At 32.6% G+C, this 17,069-nt stretch overlaps 1 protein-coding gene across 1 annotated transcript in view; it reads left to right on the top strand.

The window, feature by feature from the left end:
- The window catches only part of LOC130825331 (uncharacterized), a 13,120-nt gene extending 373 nt beyond the window's left edge, over nt 1-12,747 (top strand). The window contains exons 1-20 of the mRNA XM_057690501.1: nt 1-9; nt 106-234; nt 1,558-1,725; nt 1,838-1,921; nt 4,022-4,072; nt 4,325-4,381; nt 4,478-4,560; nt 5,414-5,537; nt 5,636-5,695; nt 6,116-6,361; nt 6,578-6,661; nt 6,750-6,897; nt 8,068-8,195; nt 8,953-9,000; nt 9,239-9,369; nt 9,554-9,636; nt 9,897-10,000; nt 10,789-10,859; nt 11,665-11,966; nt 12,253-12,747. The exon at nt 1-9 is cut by the window's left edge and continues 373 nt beyond it. Coding sequence (XP_057546484.1) covers nt 1-9; nt 106-234; nt 1,558-1,725; nt 1,838-1,921; nt 4,022-4,072; nt 4,325-4,381; nt 4,478-4,560; nt 5,414-5,537; nt 5,636-5,695; nt 6,116-6,361; nt 6,578-6,661; nt 6,750-6,897; nt 8,068-8,195; nt 8,953-9,000; nt 9,239-9,369; nt 9,554-9,636; nt 9,897-10,000; nt 10,789-10,859; nt 11,665-11,966; nt 12,253-12,410 — 2,268 coding nt within the window. The 3' untranslated portion in view covers nt 12,411-12,747. The remainder of the gene's footprint in view (nt 10-105; nt 235-1,557; nt 1,726-1,837; nt 1,922-4,021; nt 4,073-4,324; nt 4,382-4,477; nt 4,561-5,413; nt 5,538-5,635; nt 5,696-6,115; nt 6,362-6,577; nt 6,662-6,749; nt 6,898-8,067; nt 8,196-8,952; nt 9,001-9,238; nt 9,370-9,553; nt 9,637-9,896; nt 10,001-10,788; nt 10,860-11,664; nt 11,967-12,252) is intronic.
- The last annotated feature ends 4,322 nt before the right edge of the window (nt 12,748-17,069 follow it).

The raw sequence follows: 17,069 nt of genomic DNA on the forward strand, positions 1-17,069 counted from the left end.
GCCTCTAAGGTAATCAACTTTTACTTCACTTTATTTTTTTTTTGTTTTCAATTTGTTGAATTGAAGATTTAGGGATTTTGATTGATGTTTCTTTGGGTTTTGAAGGAGCAATTGGCATCGCTTGATCAAACGTACGAGGAAAGCTTGAGGTTGTTAAGAGAGACTAATGCAGCAGTGGAAATTCGCAAGTTCAATAATGCTATCATGGATTTTTCTTCCATTGATGTGTTTATGGTTTGTGTTTCTTTTTTTGAATTTTTAGTCTTGTACTGCTATTTAAGATTGTTAGTAGTATTGTTATTGTTATTGTGATTTGTGAAGTGAAATTATTTAAAATATTATATGAAATTGATAGTACTTATTTATTTGAATAATTTGTAAATTACAGCATTAATGTTTGTTTTTTTCGAATTACAGCCACCAAAGTATTAAACTCTACAGTGTTCAGGCCAAATAACATACTCCACTTCCGACCACCAAAATGGTCAAAATTATGTGATTTAGCCTGAATGGTGTAGACTAGAACGTTAAGTTTGTAATTCGCAAATTATTCTTATTTGATTATTTAATCATCATCAAATATGTGAGATTTATAGGAAATGGTGTAGATGAGATCTGTTAGTTCAATACTTTATGCTAATTAATATCTACGTCCCTCTGAAATTGCCACACTCTCCTTTTAGTCGGTTCATTTTACAATCCCACGTTTCTGTTTATGGAAATGTTTTTAACCACTTTTTAAATTCTCACGCACACAATTTTCTCTCTTTTACTACCTTTCACACAATTCAATGTTCCCATCAATCCTTAAACTATGTGCCTATCTTCCTTGTTGCAATTTCATAAGGACAGAGGGAGTTTTATTTAAGAATTAACATGTGCAAAAATGTTGTCACGTGTCACAATTTTCCTTAAATATTACTTTTTTAATAGTTTGTATATTCGGTACAGACTGCCAGAATGGGCAGAGTAGTGTAGACGAGAATCGAGATTTGATCCTTTGTGTTAGGTACAACTCTCACAGATCGGCTTCCATGTAGAAGTAATACTGTACACTTCTCTATAAAAATGGAATTATGTCATAACATGAGATAATTGGGAGTTTTGGGACAATGTGTTAATTATTTGTGTATGTTGGGATTCAGTTTTTCCTCCCAACTGTCATGGAGAGGTTGCATTTGAGTTTTATTTTGAAGGTTCGAAGTGCTCTGATTCTAAATTACTGGATACTGGCTTTCGGCTAATTAAAGCTCTCTTTTTTGTTGGGTTCAAGCATGAGTAAGTTCAAAATTTATGTTAAACATACTAGACAAACAATTCTGCAATTTTCGAATGTAATTTATGTTGTAAGTGAGTACTGATGAGTAATGAGATATCCCAAAGGTTTGAATCATAGCCGTATGTTTCATTTTTTAAACCTAAGACGGTAGAGTAGTGGTGTAAATAGAGTGAAATGTGTAAGGCAAATGGTATACGGGTGACAAACTGATATGGCACGTCTTTATGAGAGTTAGAAAGCAAAATGAATCAAGCTTACACGTTTTATGGAATTTACAGGTGCGGTCTGCTGTAGACCATGCTCGGAGGGCCTCGCCGGTGACAGGACAAGAAGCTATTTCAGTTGCAGCTTTGCTACAGTTTGCTGAGGCTTTGCAGTCAAGTATTAAAGCAGCCATCAAAGAAAATGCAGATTTGCTTGACCGTTTCTTGCCCTTGGCTGACTTGGTAAAGTTATGGGGAACCTTATGTAAACTAGAGCAATTATTTCACCCAAAATTTTGAATGGATAATCTCTAATGCTATCTTTCTTTCCATGTTTTCCTTCAATCACTGGCAGATCTTGGACTGGGTCACCAATAAATCATTAGTAAGGGCAATACTTCAAGTTGTTGATGACGATGGCTCTATTAAAGACTCAGCGGTATGTCGCTCACAAATGAAAATCTGATGTCAGCAATTCGATACTTCCTTTATTATGCTTAAGATGTATTGTTTGTTTTGATCTCATGATTGAGTAGTAGTCTCATAATTTTTTTTATTAGAACATGGGAGAAAATAATCTCGGAACTTCACTTGTAAAATGCAACCATATAATGTGTTTTTAATGTCAAATATAATAAAAATTATGAGTATATGTAAACCCCGGAACAAGAACAAAAATTACACAGACCGTCGAGTATCTTATATATGATATATAGATATCCGCACGTGTGAAAATTGACTATTTAATATAATAAACATAACCCGATTTACAATACAATCATATTTTACGAATTCTACAAAATAGTACTAAATAGGGAAAAAATATCTCTTTTCTCCGCAAATCCTTTTTGTAACCATACAATACAAAAGAAAGGGTCAAAAGATTGGTTAAATAAATCAACTCTATATTGTTTCTGATTATTCTGTCTTTATCTCGGCGAAGGGATCAAATTCTGTATCTGTTTATTTTTTGGTATCCAATCAGATTGGAATATCGAATATCATAATAATAGTCGAAATTGAACTGATATTCTATACTAAACTAAATTATATAAATCGAAAAATCTAATTTAAGTATTTAAGTAGCAGAATTCTTTTTATATAAATGTTTTATCAATTCCTTTCCTTTTGTATCTGTTGCATTTTCAAATTTGAGTAGAATCTTTTATTTATTGCCCCGTTCATACGTATTTCATACATTTCATATATTCATATATGGAGTTTTTGTGTCAAATTTTATGTGATTTAGTAAACAGAATATAAATTCCATCAGAGCTAGATCGATCTATATGATCCAATGAAGAATGAGCCAAAAATGGGGATTTTTCAATAAATAGGGAATTGAGTTAAATTTATCAATGTATCAAAAAAGTAAATAAAAAAATGTGAATTCAAGTTAAATATATATGATTAAAGAAATAGTGGATTCCTTCGTTTCTATGGTTACTTTTAAAACGGTGAGGTCCTCTCTATACACCGGAGCCCCTTTCCTTCATTTCCGGAATCTTATTGATAACTTGTACAGTTCAAACCTTTTGGCTCTACCCATGAATTATCCAGTAATAGGTCTTTCACAACGAGATCCACCTATATAGTAACGGTATTTAATTTTGAAGGTTTGCTGGATACCTGACCCTGTTAGTCCGTTCTTGCAAGAATCGGAGCCGAATTTTTTTGCTTTTAAAATAAGATTCCCTGCTAAATGGATAACGTTCGTTACCAATGGGAAATTTTTTCTTATCTTAAACCTGATTTATACCAATAGAAACCATAAATTTCATACCCAATAGATGAACTTTTTTTTTTTTTTTTTTCATTTTAGATAGTGACTGGAGTTTTATACCATTCACCAGTATTGATTATTAATACTGGAAAAATTCTTTCCTTTCATTTGCTTTTTTTTGTTCCAGCTCATAATCTAAACGAGTCACACATACACCCTAGTACATGTTCCTCGACGTTGAGGGCATCCTCGAAGAGTAGGGGATTTCGTGACATTTCTGATTGGCTGTCTTGGGTTTCTAATAAGTTGTTTAATAGTTGGCATGTTGAATCATATACATAATGGGCTGGTTTAGATCAATCCTAACCGAATTTTTTTTATAGTTAATGGAATATTAAACACAGAATGGTAAACCGAGTAACAAGAAAAAATTTCAAATGTTTAAAACTATTTTTATTCCTTTTATTCGACCGCTACAAGATCTACAATTCCATGAGCTTGGGCTTCTGTTGCTGACATAAAAACATCCCTTTCCATATCTTCGGATACAACCCATAAGGGTTTGCCCGTTCTTTGTACATAAACCCTTGTGAGGGTTTCACGCAATTTCAAAAGTTCTTCCGCTTCCAGGATAAATTCTCCCGTTTGGGCCTCATAAAAAGAGAATATTGTAGTGTATAAGATATTGAGTATATTTGCATTGAATTTCATACAATTATATTTCTTTTCAGCTAAGTTGAGTTAAAGTTACTCAGGACTAGTTATTTTGTCTGTTTACTTTTTATATTCTAATCTTGTTAACATTCTGTCTATCAGAGTGGAAAACTTAAACAAGCACGCTGGCGGGTTTTGGACCTTGAGAACAAGGTTAGAATTTCCTCTTGATTGGAGTTATATATGTTTATATGCATTAGACAACATCTTTTTAATCGGATACCTTGGAGCTTAATAGACATTTTATCTTTGTTTAGAATTTTCATGAGTGCACTTGTACTATCCACTTGCCTTTGCTCCATCATTTTGCAGCAGTTTATTTTTTGATGGTATTGTACCATATGTTTAGACAGTTGTTTATTGCAAGGAGCTTGGATTCTCATAATTATCTGCTTTCTTTTGCAGTTGCGTCAGTTATTGAACTCTCTGATTGCTAATGAAACAAATAATACAAGTTCCTTGGTGAGCAACCTTATGCTAAACCTTTTTTTGGGGGTGGGGGGTGGGGGGTGGGAATGGGAATTGTTGTAGTTCTTACTAACATGTAATGAAATTTAGGAGGCAAGTAATGTCGATGGGAGATGGTGCATCAGATCAGGAGCACATCAAGTAACTAGTTTTAAGGGGTTACTGCTTTCGAGGTGAATTACTTACGCATCTAAGGTTGCCCATATCATACATGATACATATTTGGTTATTTTCTCCTTGTTTCATACATTGCTTCAATTTCTGAGCACACTTGGCCTCGCTGGATCATTAGATTTTTTTGATCATATGTACACTTTTGCATCTTTTGTTATACATCTATTTCTTAGTCCAGTTATAAGTTCAGTCACTTTCTCGGAAAGTTTGAGTTTTTCTATCGGTTAAGCATGTTTGCAATGTACTAGACGTTGGATAAGTGTGTAAGCTTAACCATCAAGAAGTTATTTAGGAATTAGTGTCTATGAAACAAAATATTCCAAGCCTGTGAACAACAAGGTTTCTTGACATTGATGAGTACGAAATAGCTAAATATCAGGAAACAAGATAACACCAAAAAATACTGAAATTGATGGGAAAAAATCCTGTAGAAACAGTTTCAGTTCAATTAGTGTTTCTAGAAGATTTTCCTATGGAGAGACACCTCGATTTAGATATTCATACTCTGATAGATAAATTCTGAAGTTTAAAATTCACATTCAATATAGGAGTATCCTTTGTATCTGCTTCTTTCACACTTTGTACATTTACTTTGACTTTTGGTTTTTCTTTTTAAGCAAATATGTTCTGGAATGGGCAGCTAGAGACTTGGATTCAGCTAGGAACACATGTTACATAACGTTTCCTAGATTTTATTGTTTTGGTATTACAAATTTTAGGCTATGATCTTATTTTTCTTTAAAAACATATATGTAACGGCTTTCTTAGTGTAGTTTATATTTGGTTTTCGCAAGGCTCAATATTTATCCCTTTTGAGATTTTGACAGTTACTTTGTGTCTGTGTTGTTATAGTGGAGCTGGGATGGGTAACACTATAGAACCAGTCTCTGCTGTGCATTTGAATGATGAATTACTTGGAGCAAAGGCATCCATAGCTGATGCAGAAGCAGAAATTCTTATAGAATTAACAGAAAAGGTAGAGCTGATCTCTGCTATGAATCATCCCACTCTAGTCATATTCGATTGACCTGGATGAATAGTCAATGACAAGGAGCTTTTGTTTATCTTGAGCAGATTAAGCTGGACCTTGATAGCATTGACTCATTGTTGAAGGATGTAATTGCACTTGATGTAGTAAGTAAAAAATACGGGCTTCCTGCTCTCCCTCCATTATCTTGACATTTCAAGTTTTCTATGGCTTCAAAGAAACTTGTTTTCTACATTTGATATATTTTTTCTTTTGAAGGAAATTTGATAGCTAGAAGTGAAAGTCTATCTGCTACTTGAAAAATCAAAAACATTTCAATGTTTTGTTTTGAAATTGTTTATTTCCGATCTTATCATTGTAGTGGAAATACTAACAATCTCAAGTTGTCAAACACGTAAATTTCAACTTGTTAAGCTATTTTATATTTGGTATTTGAGGAGAAGGCATTGTATTTTATATCATCTGAATCATTCTATAACCTCTATGTTTATATAGTATCATGTGATAGTCAATGGACTGATGCCAAAATTTACAAATCTGATACTCTGTGTCTCACTGAAATGTAGATAAATGCTAGGGCAAGTTATGGCCTGTCATTAGGAGGAACCTGTCCTGAGTTGCTTTTACTTGATGATCAGAACACTCCATTATCCTCAGAAGGCTTAATGGATAAAAGTAATTCTGTCAAGCTCGCATTTCAAACCAAGAAGAAATGGAAGCTTTGTTTGCCCAAGGCATTTCATCCTCTTTTACTTCAACAGCACCGGCATTATCTTGTTGAAGCCAAAAAGGATGCTGCTAATGCTATTGCTGTATGATTGTTGCCACTTGCTTTGTCATACTTGTTTGCATAGTTTATTACCAAAGATATCTTTATTTATGCTATACACTCTTGCTAGTCATAAGTTGTAATCTTGGTTGGACCGAGGTCTATTATCTAGGTTACTTGGTTCATATATGTCTTTCTGGGCTTATCTAGTTCTTTACACCATCTTGATCAGCTGGGACTCGAACTCTAATTTCCATAGGACTTCAGGAGAAGAAGACTATATGGAAAAAATATAGGTCAGGAAGAAGTTACACAGTTAGATATTGAAATACTACAAGAGAAGGTAATGTGGTGTTAAAAATTTTTTTAGAATTTCTTGTGTTTGTCTATCAGCCAAATGTTTCTTAGTTTGATGAATTCCAAATTGTTAGGTCAATCAACTGGAACAGGCTCACCCAGTTCCAGCTGATATTCTGATTGCTAATAATACAAGAGTCCTTCTTATTACTGGACCTAATACGGGCGGCAAAACCATTTGCTTGAAAGCAGTTGGACTGGCTGCTATGATGGCTAAAGCAGGTTAGTACATATTTTTGTTATTCTATGTGAATATATTTCTTTTATTTAGTGATCAAGTATTCTAGATCAATTTTAACTTGAACTTTCTGTTGTACGGAGGCGTTGGTAAATACTTTAGTTACATGCAAAGTACATGTGTCTGCATCCAAGATGTACTTATGTGAGAGTTATGAGTTTGCATTCAAGACGTATTAATGTCTTAAGTATTGGAAATGGGCAGTGTCAATGCTGCCAAAAGCTGGATTATCCTCTTGTGGCTGCTTATAAGAAATTTTGACTTGAGTACTAGCCATCCATCAGCGGAGATGAGATTCTAGATCATTCTATTGACGATGATAAGCATTGTATTATGAACAATGAAAATTTTGGTAGAGATAGAAACAAGAAATTCAAGGACATTGCCTATAACTCCAATATAAGCGAGGCATGGATGAATTTTATTATAATGATTCTCCTAATGAACATGATTCGCCTGTCCCCTCTGCCTCCTCCATTTATGTTCTGAAGATAGCCGGTGTAGTATTCTAATTTTTATTTTTTCGGTCATCTCTGCTCCAAAGTATGACTTTTCTCCAAGTTTTGTGAAATAAATATACATATCTTACAGCTTCTGCTCAAACGTGATGAGGATGGAGACTAATCTTAGACTTTGTTGTTACATTATATTTGTGTAGGTTTCATAATTATATAGCGTTTGGATGTCTCGTGTATCGTTTATACAATTGCTTACAGAAATGACATTAATATAATTTCATTACCCCAATGCAATTAAGTGGCTACACCTAGGCTCCTAAGTAGGTGGGATTGTTCTTGGGGTAGGGTTTGGGTGTATGCAATCTACAACCTTATCCTTGCTAGTGATAACAAAGAGGTTGTTTCCGATTGACCCTTAGTACCAAGCATCATCCACAACTTCACAATAATAAGAAGCTCACGTAATTTATTGAACCATTTTAATATAATCTTAAACCAAAGATCTATAAATCTTTGGCCCTATCAAATATGGACGTAAAAATGAAATAAATCTTTTTTTTTTTAAATTATTGGGTGTCTTAAAGATCCTGCAAATGTGCCGGGATTCAGTTGCATGTTAAACTGATTTGAATTTCTGCAGTGAGTTTCCTGCTGTTTACTGTCACTAAAATGCTAAAGTTGCATCTCTTATTCCAGGCCTGTATGTTATATGTGCTGAATCAGCTCAAGTTCCGTGGTTTGATTCTATTTTTGCTGATATTGGTGACGAACAATCATTATCTCAGTCTTTATCAACTTTCTCTGGACACCTCAGACAAATCAGTGTGAGTATTGAGGAATTTGGCAACCTTTGGAATAAATGAAATGATGATATGATCTTGCTTTCCTCTTTGATCATTCAAATTTTTATGAAGTAAGCCTGTATAAGTGATTTCCCTGATACTTTCTTTACAAATGGCTATTATTATGTGGACAATTGTACTGATCTCAGATGATATTGGATCTAGTTTAAAGAGAGGATTTTTTTTCTTGAGATATAACTAAACTTTCTTTCCTATGCTGTGCAACTTGTCTGCTGATTTGCCTTTACAGTGTCAGGTTTCTTTCAAAAATTGAGCTATCGCGTTTTTATTAATAATGAGTTTTCACTTTTTGTTTCTATAGTTCATGGAAACTAAGGTTGCATAATTTGCAGGTTCTGTACTCCTGGTTCATCATGTGAAAAGTATATAACCCACGTCAAATTATTCTGTGCAGAAAAATATTCTTGTATCAATAGAAACAACATGCTATTACCCTATGCCATTAAGTGAGACCCACCTAGGAAGAATTTAAGAGCTCAGATGTATGTACCCTTACCCTTGCAAAAACAAAATGTTGTTTCCAATTGACCCTTGATAGCAAATATCATTTGCAACTTTACATGAATTAGAATTGCACATAATTTAATGAACTTATTTACCATAGTCCATTTTTGCTGTGTTTGTTTCGTGCACTGGTTTGATTTATCCTTGATTTGGTTCCAATGCTAGTTAAAAGAGAACTTCAAATGTTTAACCTACTCTACTTTATGAATCACAGGATATACAAGCTAGATCGACAAGTCAGTCCCTGGTGCTTTTGGATGAAGTATGTATACTTGATTTTCAATTAAATGATTATTTTCTTCATTACTCTCCTAATGCATTGTTTGCAATATAATTGTAGTAGTATGTATATTTGGTTTTGCTTATATGTGCAGGTGAAACCTGAACCTAACAGTGATATCTGTTCCTGGACTAATCTGTTTAATGCCTAGAAATTCAGCTTTCTCATGCTATATATACATTTTAAAACTGACTTCTGTTTGTTTGAAAACCTATTCTAGGTTGGTGCTGGCACTAATCCCTTAGAGGGAGCAGCACTTGGCATGTCTATTCTTGAGTCATTTGCTGAAGCTGGTGCTTTGCTAACTGTAGCCACTACTCATCATGGTGAACTTAAAACCCTCAAGTACAGGTATATGACTAATTAAACTACTGATACAATTTTAGTAACTCTAGTCGCAATTCTATCTCACCTTAGGCTGGTTATGTCATTGATGTATTTTCCTATAGCACCTTGCTTTTCCACAGTATTTCTGGAAAGTTTTTTACCCCTTTAGCAGCTTTGACATTTTCTTTTGTTATTGTGTTCTTGGCAGCAATGATGCATTTGAGAATGCATGCATGGAGTTTGATGAAGTCAACTTAAAACCAACCTACAAGATTCTTTGGGGAGTTCCAGGTTCCTATCTCCAAAATTTCAGCAAAAATAAAAATACTTTGTCTGGGCTTTTTTTTTTGCAAGGAAAGAAAAAGAAAGAATGGCCATTTTTCTTTATGGGTGGAACCAGTGAATCTTTTGCTTTCTGTTAGTCTTGTTATCATCAAGGCTTTTTAAACATTCATGATTTTGTTGGATAAGGTTTTGTGACTTCGCTAGCTTTTCTCATTAACTTGCTCCTACTCATCTTTGGTTTTGTTTATTCTGATGTTTAATTTCAGGACGTTCAAATGCTATAAATATAGCCGAAAGGCTCAAGTTGCCGAAAGTTATTATAAATAATGCCCGTTTACTATATGGAGTAGCCAGTGCAGAGATAGATGAGGTAAATAATAAATTGCAATTTCCTCTTTCAAATTTACTGTGATTTTTCGTGCAGAACTGCAGATGGACACGTTTTAGCGATTGTGAAGCTTTTCTGGAGAAAGTAGAAACTTATTACACAGACACCTGTTCTTTTTCTTTTTTGCATGTTGAATGCTTCATGTGATGTTTTAATCAATTTGTTAGAAGGTTATACTAACCACTTCATTTGCTGACATATATTTACTCCGTCCACTTGGTTTACTTGGTTACTAAACAGTAATCTTAACTGTGAATTTATCTTGCTATATTTTTGAAATTTGATCTTGTAGATCCCTAGAGTTGTTCACCCTTTCCAACCAAATGGAAATAACGACTTTTCTCAAAGACCACTACTTTATCAATTTTGAAAAGTGCGGCACAAAAGATTTGTTTGTGAAGTTTTTGTGTTAAGATCATTGAAAGCTTCAGTAATATGTATTTTCTTAGCTTATATAGACTTAATCTCTTAAACATTTTGAATCTGTAGCTTCTCTTCTGTACTTCATTTTTCTGCTGTTTGATAGTTCACAATGTGCTAATGCATACCAGCATTTGCAAATGATCTCTCCATGGTTTTTACATTCTGAGAGTCTTACAATGCAATGTTGAGTATCTTTTGGATGACCCATAGTTTTGTACTTTTTACTCTGTTGCTACTGCTATCATCATATCATGTTGTGGGCCTGTGGCCTTCTACCTTCACTGTAATTGACTGGTGTTGGATGAAACAATTGTTTCATATAACAAAGCTTTGATATTTTTGTACAGGTCATATTTGATTTAGAAAAGTTCAAGCTAGATATTGAAGAATACGTAGATGAGTCTCGACATTATTTGAGGTGATAACCTCTCAATTTTGAATTACTGCTTATTATTGCAACACTCTTTTAGAAAAAGTGATTTTTATATGTTGGTGCAAGTACTTGAATCAATCTCCAGGAATATCACCATAAATTACTTATCTGATTTGATCTCTGGAAATTCAACCTGTATGCATGCATACTATGGACAACGGACATGATACTCGTGCTATAAAGATTTACATTGCCATGGTTCTAGACCGAGTCACCATATGTTTTGTTTGCTATATTTCTTAATTTACTAAAAATACATTTTGATCCTTTTTACCGACAGTAAATTGCATTTGGTATGTGATGCTGGTAAGATGATTCTTACTCTACTGAAGTGATGGCTGATTGCATGTGTAGGGAATGCATTGAGAGTTGGCACTCTAATTGCATTCTTTGATCATATGAAGGACATGAGTATTGTGTTAGACTATCTTGGAGCTTCAATAATCAGCTTGATATGTTATATACTATACATGTTAGTAATCATGTACCTATAATGGTGATTTGACTGTCCTTACTCCTTAGTGAGGGAGTGGGGACCCTTCAAAAGTCTTAATTTCTCTGTAAATTTTACGTCCCATTGTTTTTGCTTTCTGAGGGATATAATTGTCTGGACAAACTTATCGATCTTTAGAATAATCGACTCTTAAGCTCATATTTTACCCCTCACCTTGCTGTGTGTCTCTCCCTTCCCTTTTGTGTATGTGTGCCTGTTGTAAGGGGTAATTGCAAATTTGGAATTGCAGTTGGTGAAACTAATTTCTTTTTATCATCTTTCGGTGACTATTTTTAGGCTTTCCAGAGAACTTCATGAAAAATTACAGCGTGCACGGAGGAAGCTTGATGAGCATAGTTCAGATATGAAATATGGAATGGTTCGACAAATATTAGACTTTGCTTCTATGGCACGCTCAATTCTTCACAAGAAGATGCGTGAATATCGTGCGTCTGTGCGTGAGGTTTCCCATTCTGCCGAAGAAGACACTTATCAGTCTAGCGTGGCAGTTAAAAGCCAGCATTCTGCAGCAAGTGCTAAGTCACTCATCCCAGAACCTCAAAGCGCTCCATCAGTTGAAACTAAGCATTCATCATCAGGTATACCCAATTTAAACCTCTACGTAAATATAGCATTCCTCTTCACTTTTACCATCGATATAAGTTCATCTCGCTCTTAACACCTCTGCTGCATTTTACACATTTGTCCTCCGATCAAACATCTAGTGAAGGATATTTGAGAATACAATTACCTTTATTAACTTTAAGATTTGAATAGAAATGGTTAAGAGAATTTTTGGGGGGTTAAGAGGGAATGATTCGAAGTTTAGAAGTTCATTCATGATGTCTTAAACAGCCTAACAAGCTACTGTCATTGAATGCCCAGAGAGAAAGATTACAATCCCGAAGGTTGGTGATACTGTGCAAATATCTTCCCTGGGGACAAAAGCAACAGTTGTTAAGGTCGAACCATCTAAAAACGAGATAGTCGTGCAAGCCGGTAAACTCAAGTTGAAGTTGAACTTATCTGCAATCAAGTCCTGACTCATCAATCACGTAAAAGGCTTTCCTGCTGCCGAACTGAGGGTCAACGTCAAACAAATCTTTCTAACTCATCTGATCGAGTACAAAAGTTTGGAGGATTGATCGGTTGGCATGTAGTGCGCGTTGTATGCTTGTAACGCAAGTAATGAGCCTTAATTTTTTATGGCTGAACTTGTTTGATCTCAAGAGTTAAAATGTCCGCTTTCGAGGCTTTGTATAGTAGTCAAATCGAGTTCGATAAATTATCAGTTGCATAAAGGTTTAGATGCTCAAAAATTGCCTCACAAGTTTTCCTTTTCCATGAATAATGCAATAAAGACTCCGTAGTTATGAGCAAGGGCAAAGTAAAGAATAAAATTGAGGGGAAAAATAGGCCATATATTGGTAACACAATTAGCAAAAGCTAATGAGCGTCCCTGAGGTTTGGTTCATTTTCTCTGTTCCAATCGTTAATGACCCATATGGCCCATATATTAGTGACCCATATGGCCCATATATTAGTGACCCATATGGCCCATATATTAGTGACCCATATGGCACATATATTAGTGACCCATATGGCCCATATATTAGTGACCCATATGACGTTATGGAGTCGATTTCCCTATTCCAATCGTTATCAATTAAGTTATGATGAAGGGTTCATTTTTGAAAATTTCAAATTTCGAATCCGTAGCAAAGCTCTGGATCAAGCTCAAGCTCAAGCTCACGTGTGTTTCAAGGTGTTGAACGTTTTTATATAAGAGCCTCTTATAATGAGATAACATCATAAGGAGCTTAATTACTAAAGTTAAATATGAAATCAGATCCTTGAAATAATATAATTATATAAAAAAAAGTTAAATTTGTAATTTTTTAAATAATTATTTTTTAAGGCAAGATAAGATATAAGATAAATGTCTATTAAATTGTAACAAAATATTAGATTTATACAATAAGATATAAGATGTATGTCTATTAAATTTTAACAAATAATCAGCAAATATTTTATTTTTTTTGATATTTACCAACATATTCCTCGGCATATAAATAAAACTATTCTTTGACATTAATATATACTATAATAGAAATCCGTGCAATGCACGAAATTGTTAGTACAAAAAATATCTATAAAAAAATAGTTTCAATTAATAATGCAAGTATATACTATCGTTATTAAATCTATCAAATACATGACTTTTTTAAATTAAAACATAATTACTGACATTCTTTTTTAAAATTATTTACCCAATACATAATTTTTTATTTAATTTTATTGGGTTATTAATTTATACGGAAACTTAAGCTAGTTTACTATGAGAATCAGACAAATCTAAGGTATCTTTGTTTTATTTAATTTTATTGGGTTATTAATTATTCCTTAAATAGAAAGAAAAAACGGATATTCTCTTATGCCTCTTATAAAAAACAGTGAACATTTGAACAAGGCGTAAATGTTTTTTTTAATTTAAAATGATAAATAAAAAGGAACATAATTACATAAATGCTTTTAGGCTGCTAAAGAATACAAAGGGAATCTCTTCTTCCTATATTCCCAAACGAAATAATGCAGAATCTTTGCTCTTTTAACATATTTTCTAAAACATTTTTCTTTGTGCACCAAAGACATAGATTTAGACAGTAAAATTAATAACATTTTGAAATTTTATCTAAAATATTTTTTTTAAATATTTTTATATTTACCTATTTAAAATTTGTTTTCTTTTGAATTCAAAATAATTTCTAAATTTATTATTTAAACATATAAACTAGAAAAAAATTGTTTTTAAAAATAAAATCGTTCAACTTTAATGATCACTAATTGGTTTTTCAACCAAGAAAGTGGAGTATAACGTGATTAGTGACTTGTAATTAACTATGTTTGGCTGAGTTTTTATTTTGTAGAACTTACATTTGTTACGCCACAAAGAAAAATAAATTTTTTACCTTCCATTTTTTTTACTCTTTTAATAGAGACATTGTACATAAACATTTAGAGATGTTAGAACTAAGTCGATAATAATCTAGGGTTTTGGTTCTCAAAACACCAAAAAGACAACCAAAAACAGTATGTAAAAATAAGTATAAGCCAATATCAAATGTTTTGGTTAGTCAGGATAAATGTAGACGAAATTTTATTATTGTTGAAACTATTCTTATTTTCAATTGACCTGAGAGTAGTTAGAAGGCTACTCGGAATTACTAACCAACAAATTTATCAGAAAACACTAAGAAATTCCGTCTATTTTGAGAATAATAATAATCCATATGATTTTTTTTTTACTAGCTTTTAATATGGTTGCATTGAAGATTGGTCAGAAAGTCTTTTTCAAAATAGCAAAAAAGTGTAAAAAATATATGATAATTTACCTACCAATTTCTGATAAAATTCCAGTGCTTGATTCTCTCAAACTCTCCCCTTTTGGGGCCCTCATTTCTCACATACAATGCAATGCTCTCCATGACTATTGAAGAGAGCTAGTATTATGTTTTGTAGAGATCTCCGCCAAAATTGCTGAGTTAAAAATTAGTGACTGCATAAGAAATTAATAAAATGTATTTTCTTCATTTTAAATTACTTGTAATATTTTTTTAAAAACTTTCGTTAAAAGACAACGTTATAAGTAAATAAGAATAAAGAAAGTATTTCATTTTCCTATTAAAAGTGGATGAAAAGAAAATAAGTGAAGTATATTCCCCTGTTCCAATGAATTGTATCGCTTGACTCTAAGCTTTCAAATAATTGAGTCAATGATGCATTTTTTAAAGAGTTGATATTTTGAGGCAGAAGAGAAAGCCGAGTCCGCTTTCCCTTGTCCAAAGGAAAGCCGACTCGGTTTAGGCGCTGGATTATTTTCTTGCTAATTCTGTTTCGTTTCTTGTTTTGTCTTAGGATCATTTGTAAGTGTTAGACCCTAAAACTATAAATAGGACTAAACACATAGTATTTTTACATTGCTTTCATATTCCCTCACTCTCTCTACATATTTCACTCTCTACTCTCTGTTCTCTTCTTCCTCAATTGTAATCATCATCAAAGTGTACATCTCCATTGTAGACTTTTGAAAGAAGCAATAAAGACATCTAGACTAGGACAGTGGATGTAGCCCAATTAGGGGTGAGCCACTTAAATCTTGGTGTGTTTTGATTGTATTCTTATTTGCTTATTGATTGTTGTTCTTGGTTTGCACATATTCAAATTATGTTTTAGGTGTTTGTATGAGACTTGTTCTTGAGATTAAGCCTTTGATCATTGAGCGTATAGTGAGTACTTTATTCAGGTTTGGTAAGTAGGTGTCTCTCCAAGCGCATTGTATCTTATTTACCATTTTCTTTATAGAAATCTATATTTTTGGATAATATAAATGGGCGCAATTTTTTTGTCCACTCCTCAGAGGAGGCACAAATATATATAAATTTTATAGTGGTTTGCTGAGGCTAAAAGCCAAAAAGCCTCAGCACTTAGAAAGTTAGAATGCTTAAGTAGCAATCATCATAACGTACTAATGCTGTACTCCTATTAAACAAGTTGCACGCCATTTACAAACAACTACCTAACTAATGCTTTCTAGTCAAAACTCTAAATTACATGCTTAAATGTAGATGATTCATATCGGATTTGGCGTTTTTAGATCGATTTAAAATTAAATTTTATGTTTATATTGGTTTTTATATAGTATTATGTTTATTAGGAAGTTGGATTCAAGTCGAATTCGATTACAATATCAAGTAAATATTAAATTTGTTTTGAACATCTCTACTTAAAAGTAAAATATTCTTTTGTCTTTTTAAATTTTCTATATTAGGCAATTTAAAGTAGAATTTGTTTGAATGCTATATAATAAATTTAAAGGAATGAAAGGAGTAATTTGTCCTATTAATTTGTTTTTAAAAGGATTATTTATGAAATGATCCTTCAATAAACAATTTAAATTAAAATATAACAAAAAACTAATAGCAAAACATAAAAATATTTATCACTATTTATATCAATTAGAACAAAAATTACCAAAATGAATTATCAAAAAACATTATTAAAAAATTCCAATTTATAATTCAACCAAATTAATTTGGTATAAAAAGATCTTTTATTATATGATAATAGATATTTAACAGGAATTTTAAAGTATAGACTAATAAACATTGCATTATATATATATGTGAATAGAAAGAGTGTGGAAAATTTTTTTCTAACATTATCAACACATATCACAAAATTATTTCATCATATAAGTATGAATATAAATAGACATATAGATAGATTATGAGGGTCAACTTCAAAGATATACCTGATTATAATTTTATTTATTATTAGATCTGTCAATAGAGTAAAAGTCATAGTTCAAGGTGGTAGTTCAAGGTAGGTGTTCAGACAGGTATCAGGTATTTTTGATTTATGATTTGTTTATTTTTTATTTAATTACTATGGGTCATGAACAATGGATAAGTATTAAATGAATTAAGTTTAGGTTATATCTATTAAAACTCAAGATTAACTCATTTAATTAAATAAGTTATACAAGTTTGTTTAAAGTATCAAGTTCATTTAACCTTAACCTAATCCGTTTAATAGACAAATCAGGTCGTGTCGATACAATTAATTGATTGGTTCAAAAGTCTTAATTTAAATCCATTTATTTCAGTTAGGTTCAAATCGGATTAATAGGTTGGGTCAGTTTT

This window comes from Amaranthus tricolor, chromosome 10, assembly GCF_026212465.1.
Source record: "Amaranthus tricolor cultivar Red isolate AtriRed21 chromosome 10, ASM2621246v1, whole genome shotgun sequence".
Taxonomy (NCBI): Eukaryota; Viridiplantae; Streptophyta; class Magnoliopsida; order Caryophyllales; family Amaranthaceae; genus Amaranthus; species Amaranthus tricolor.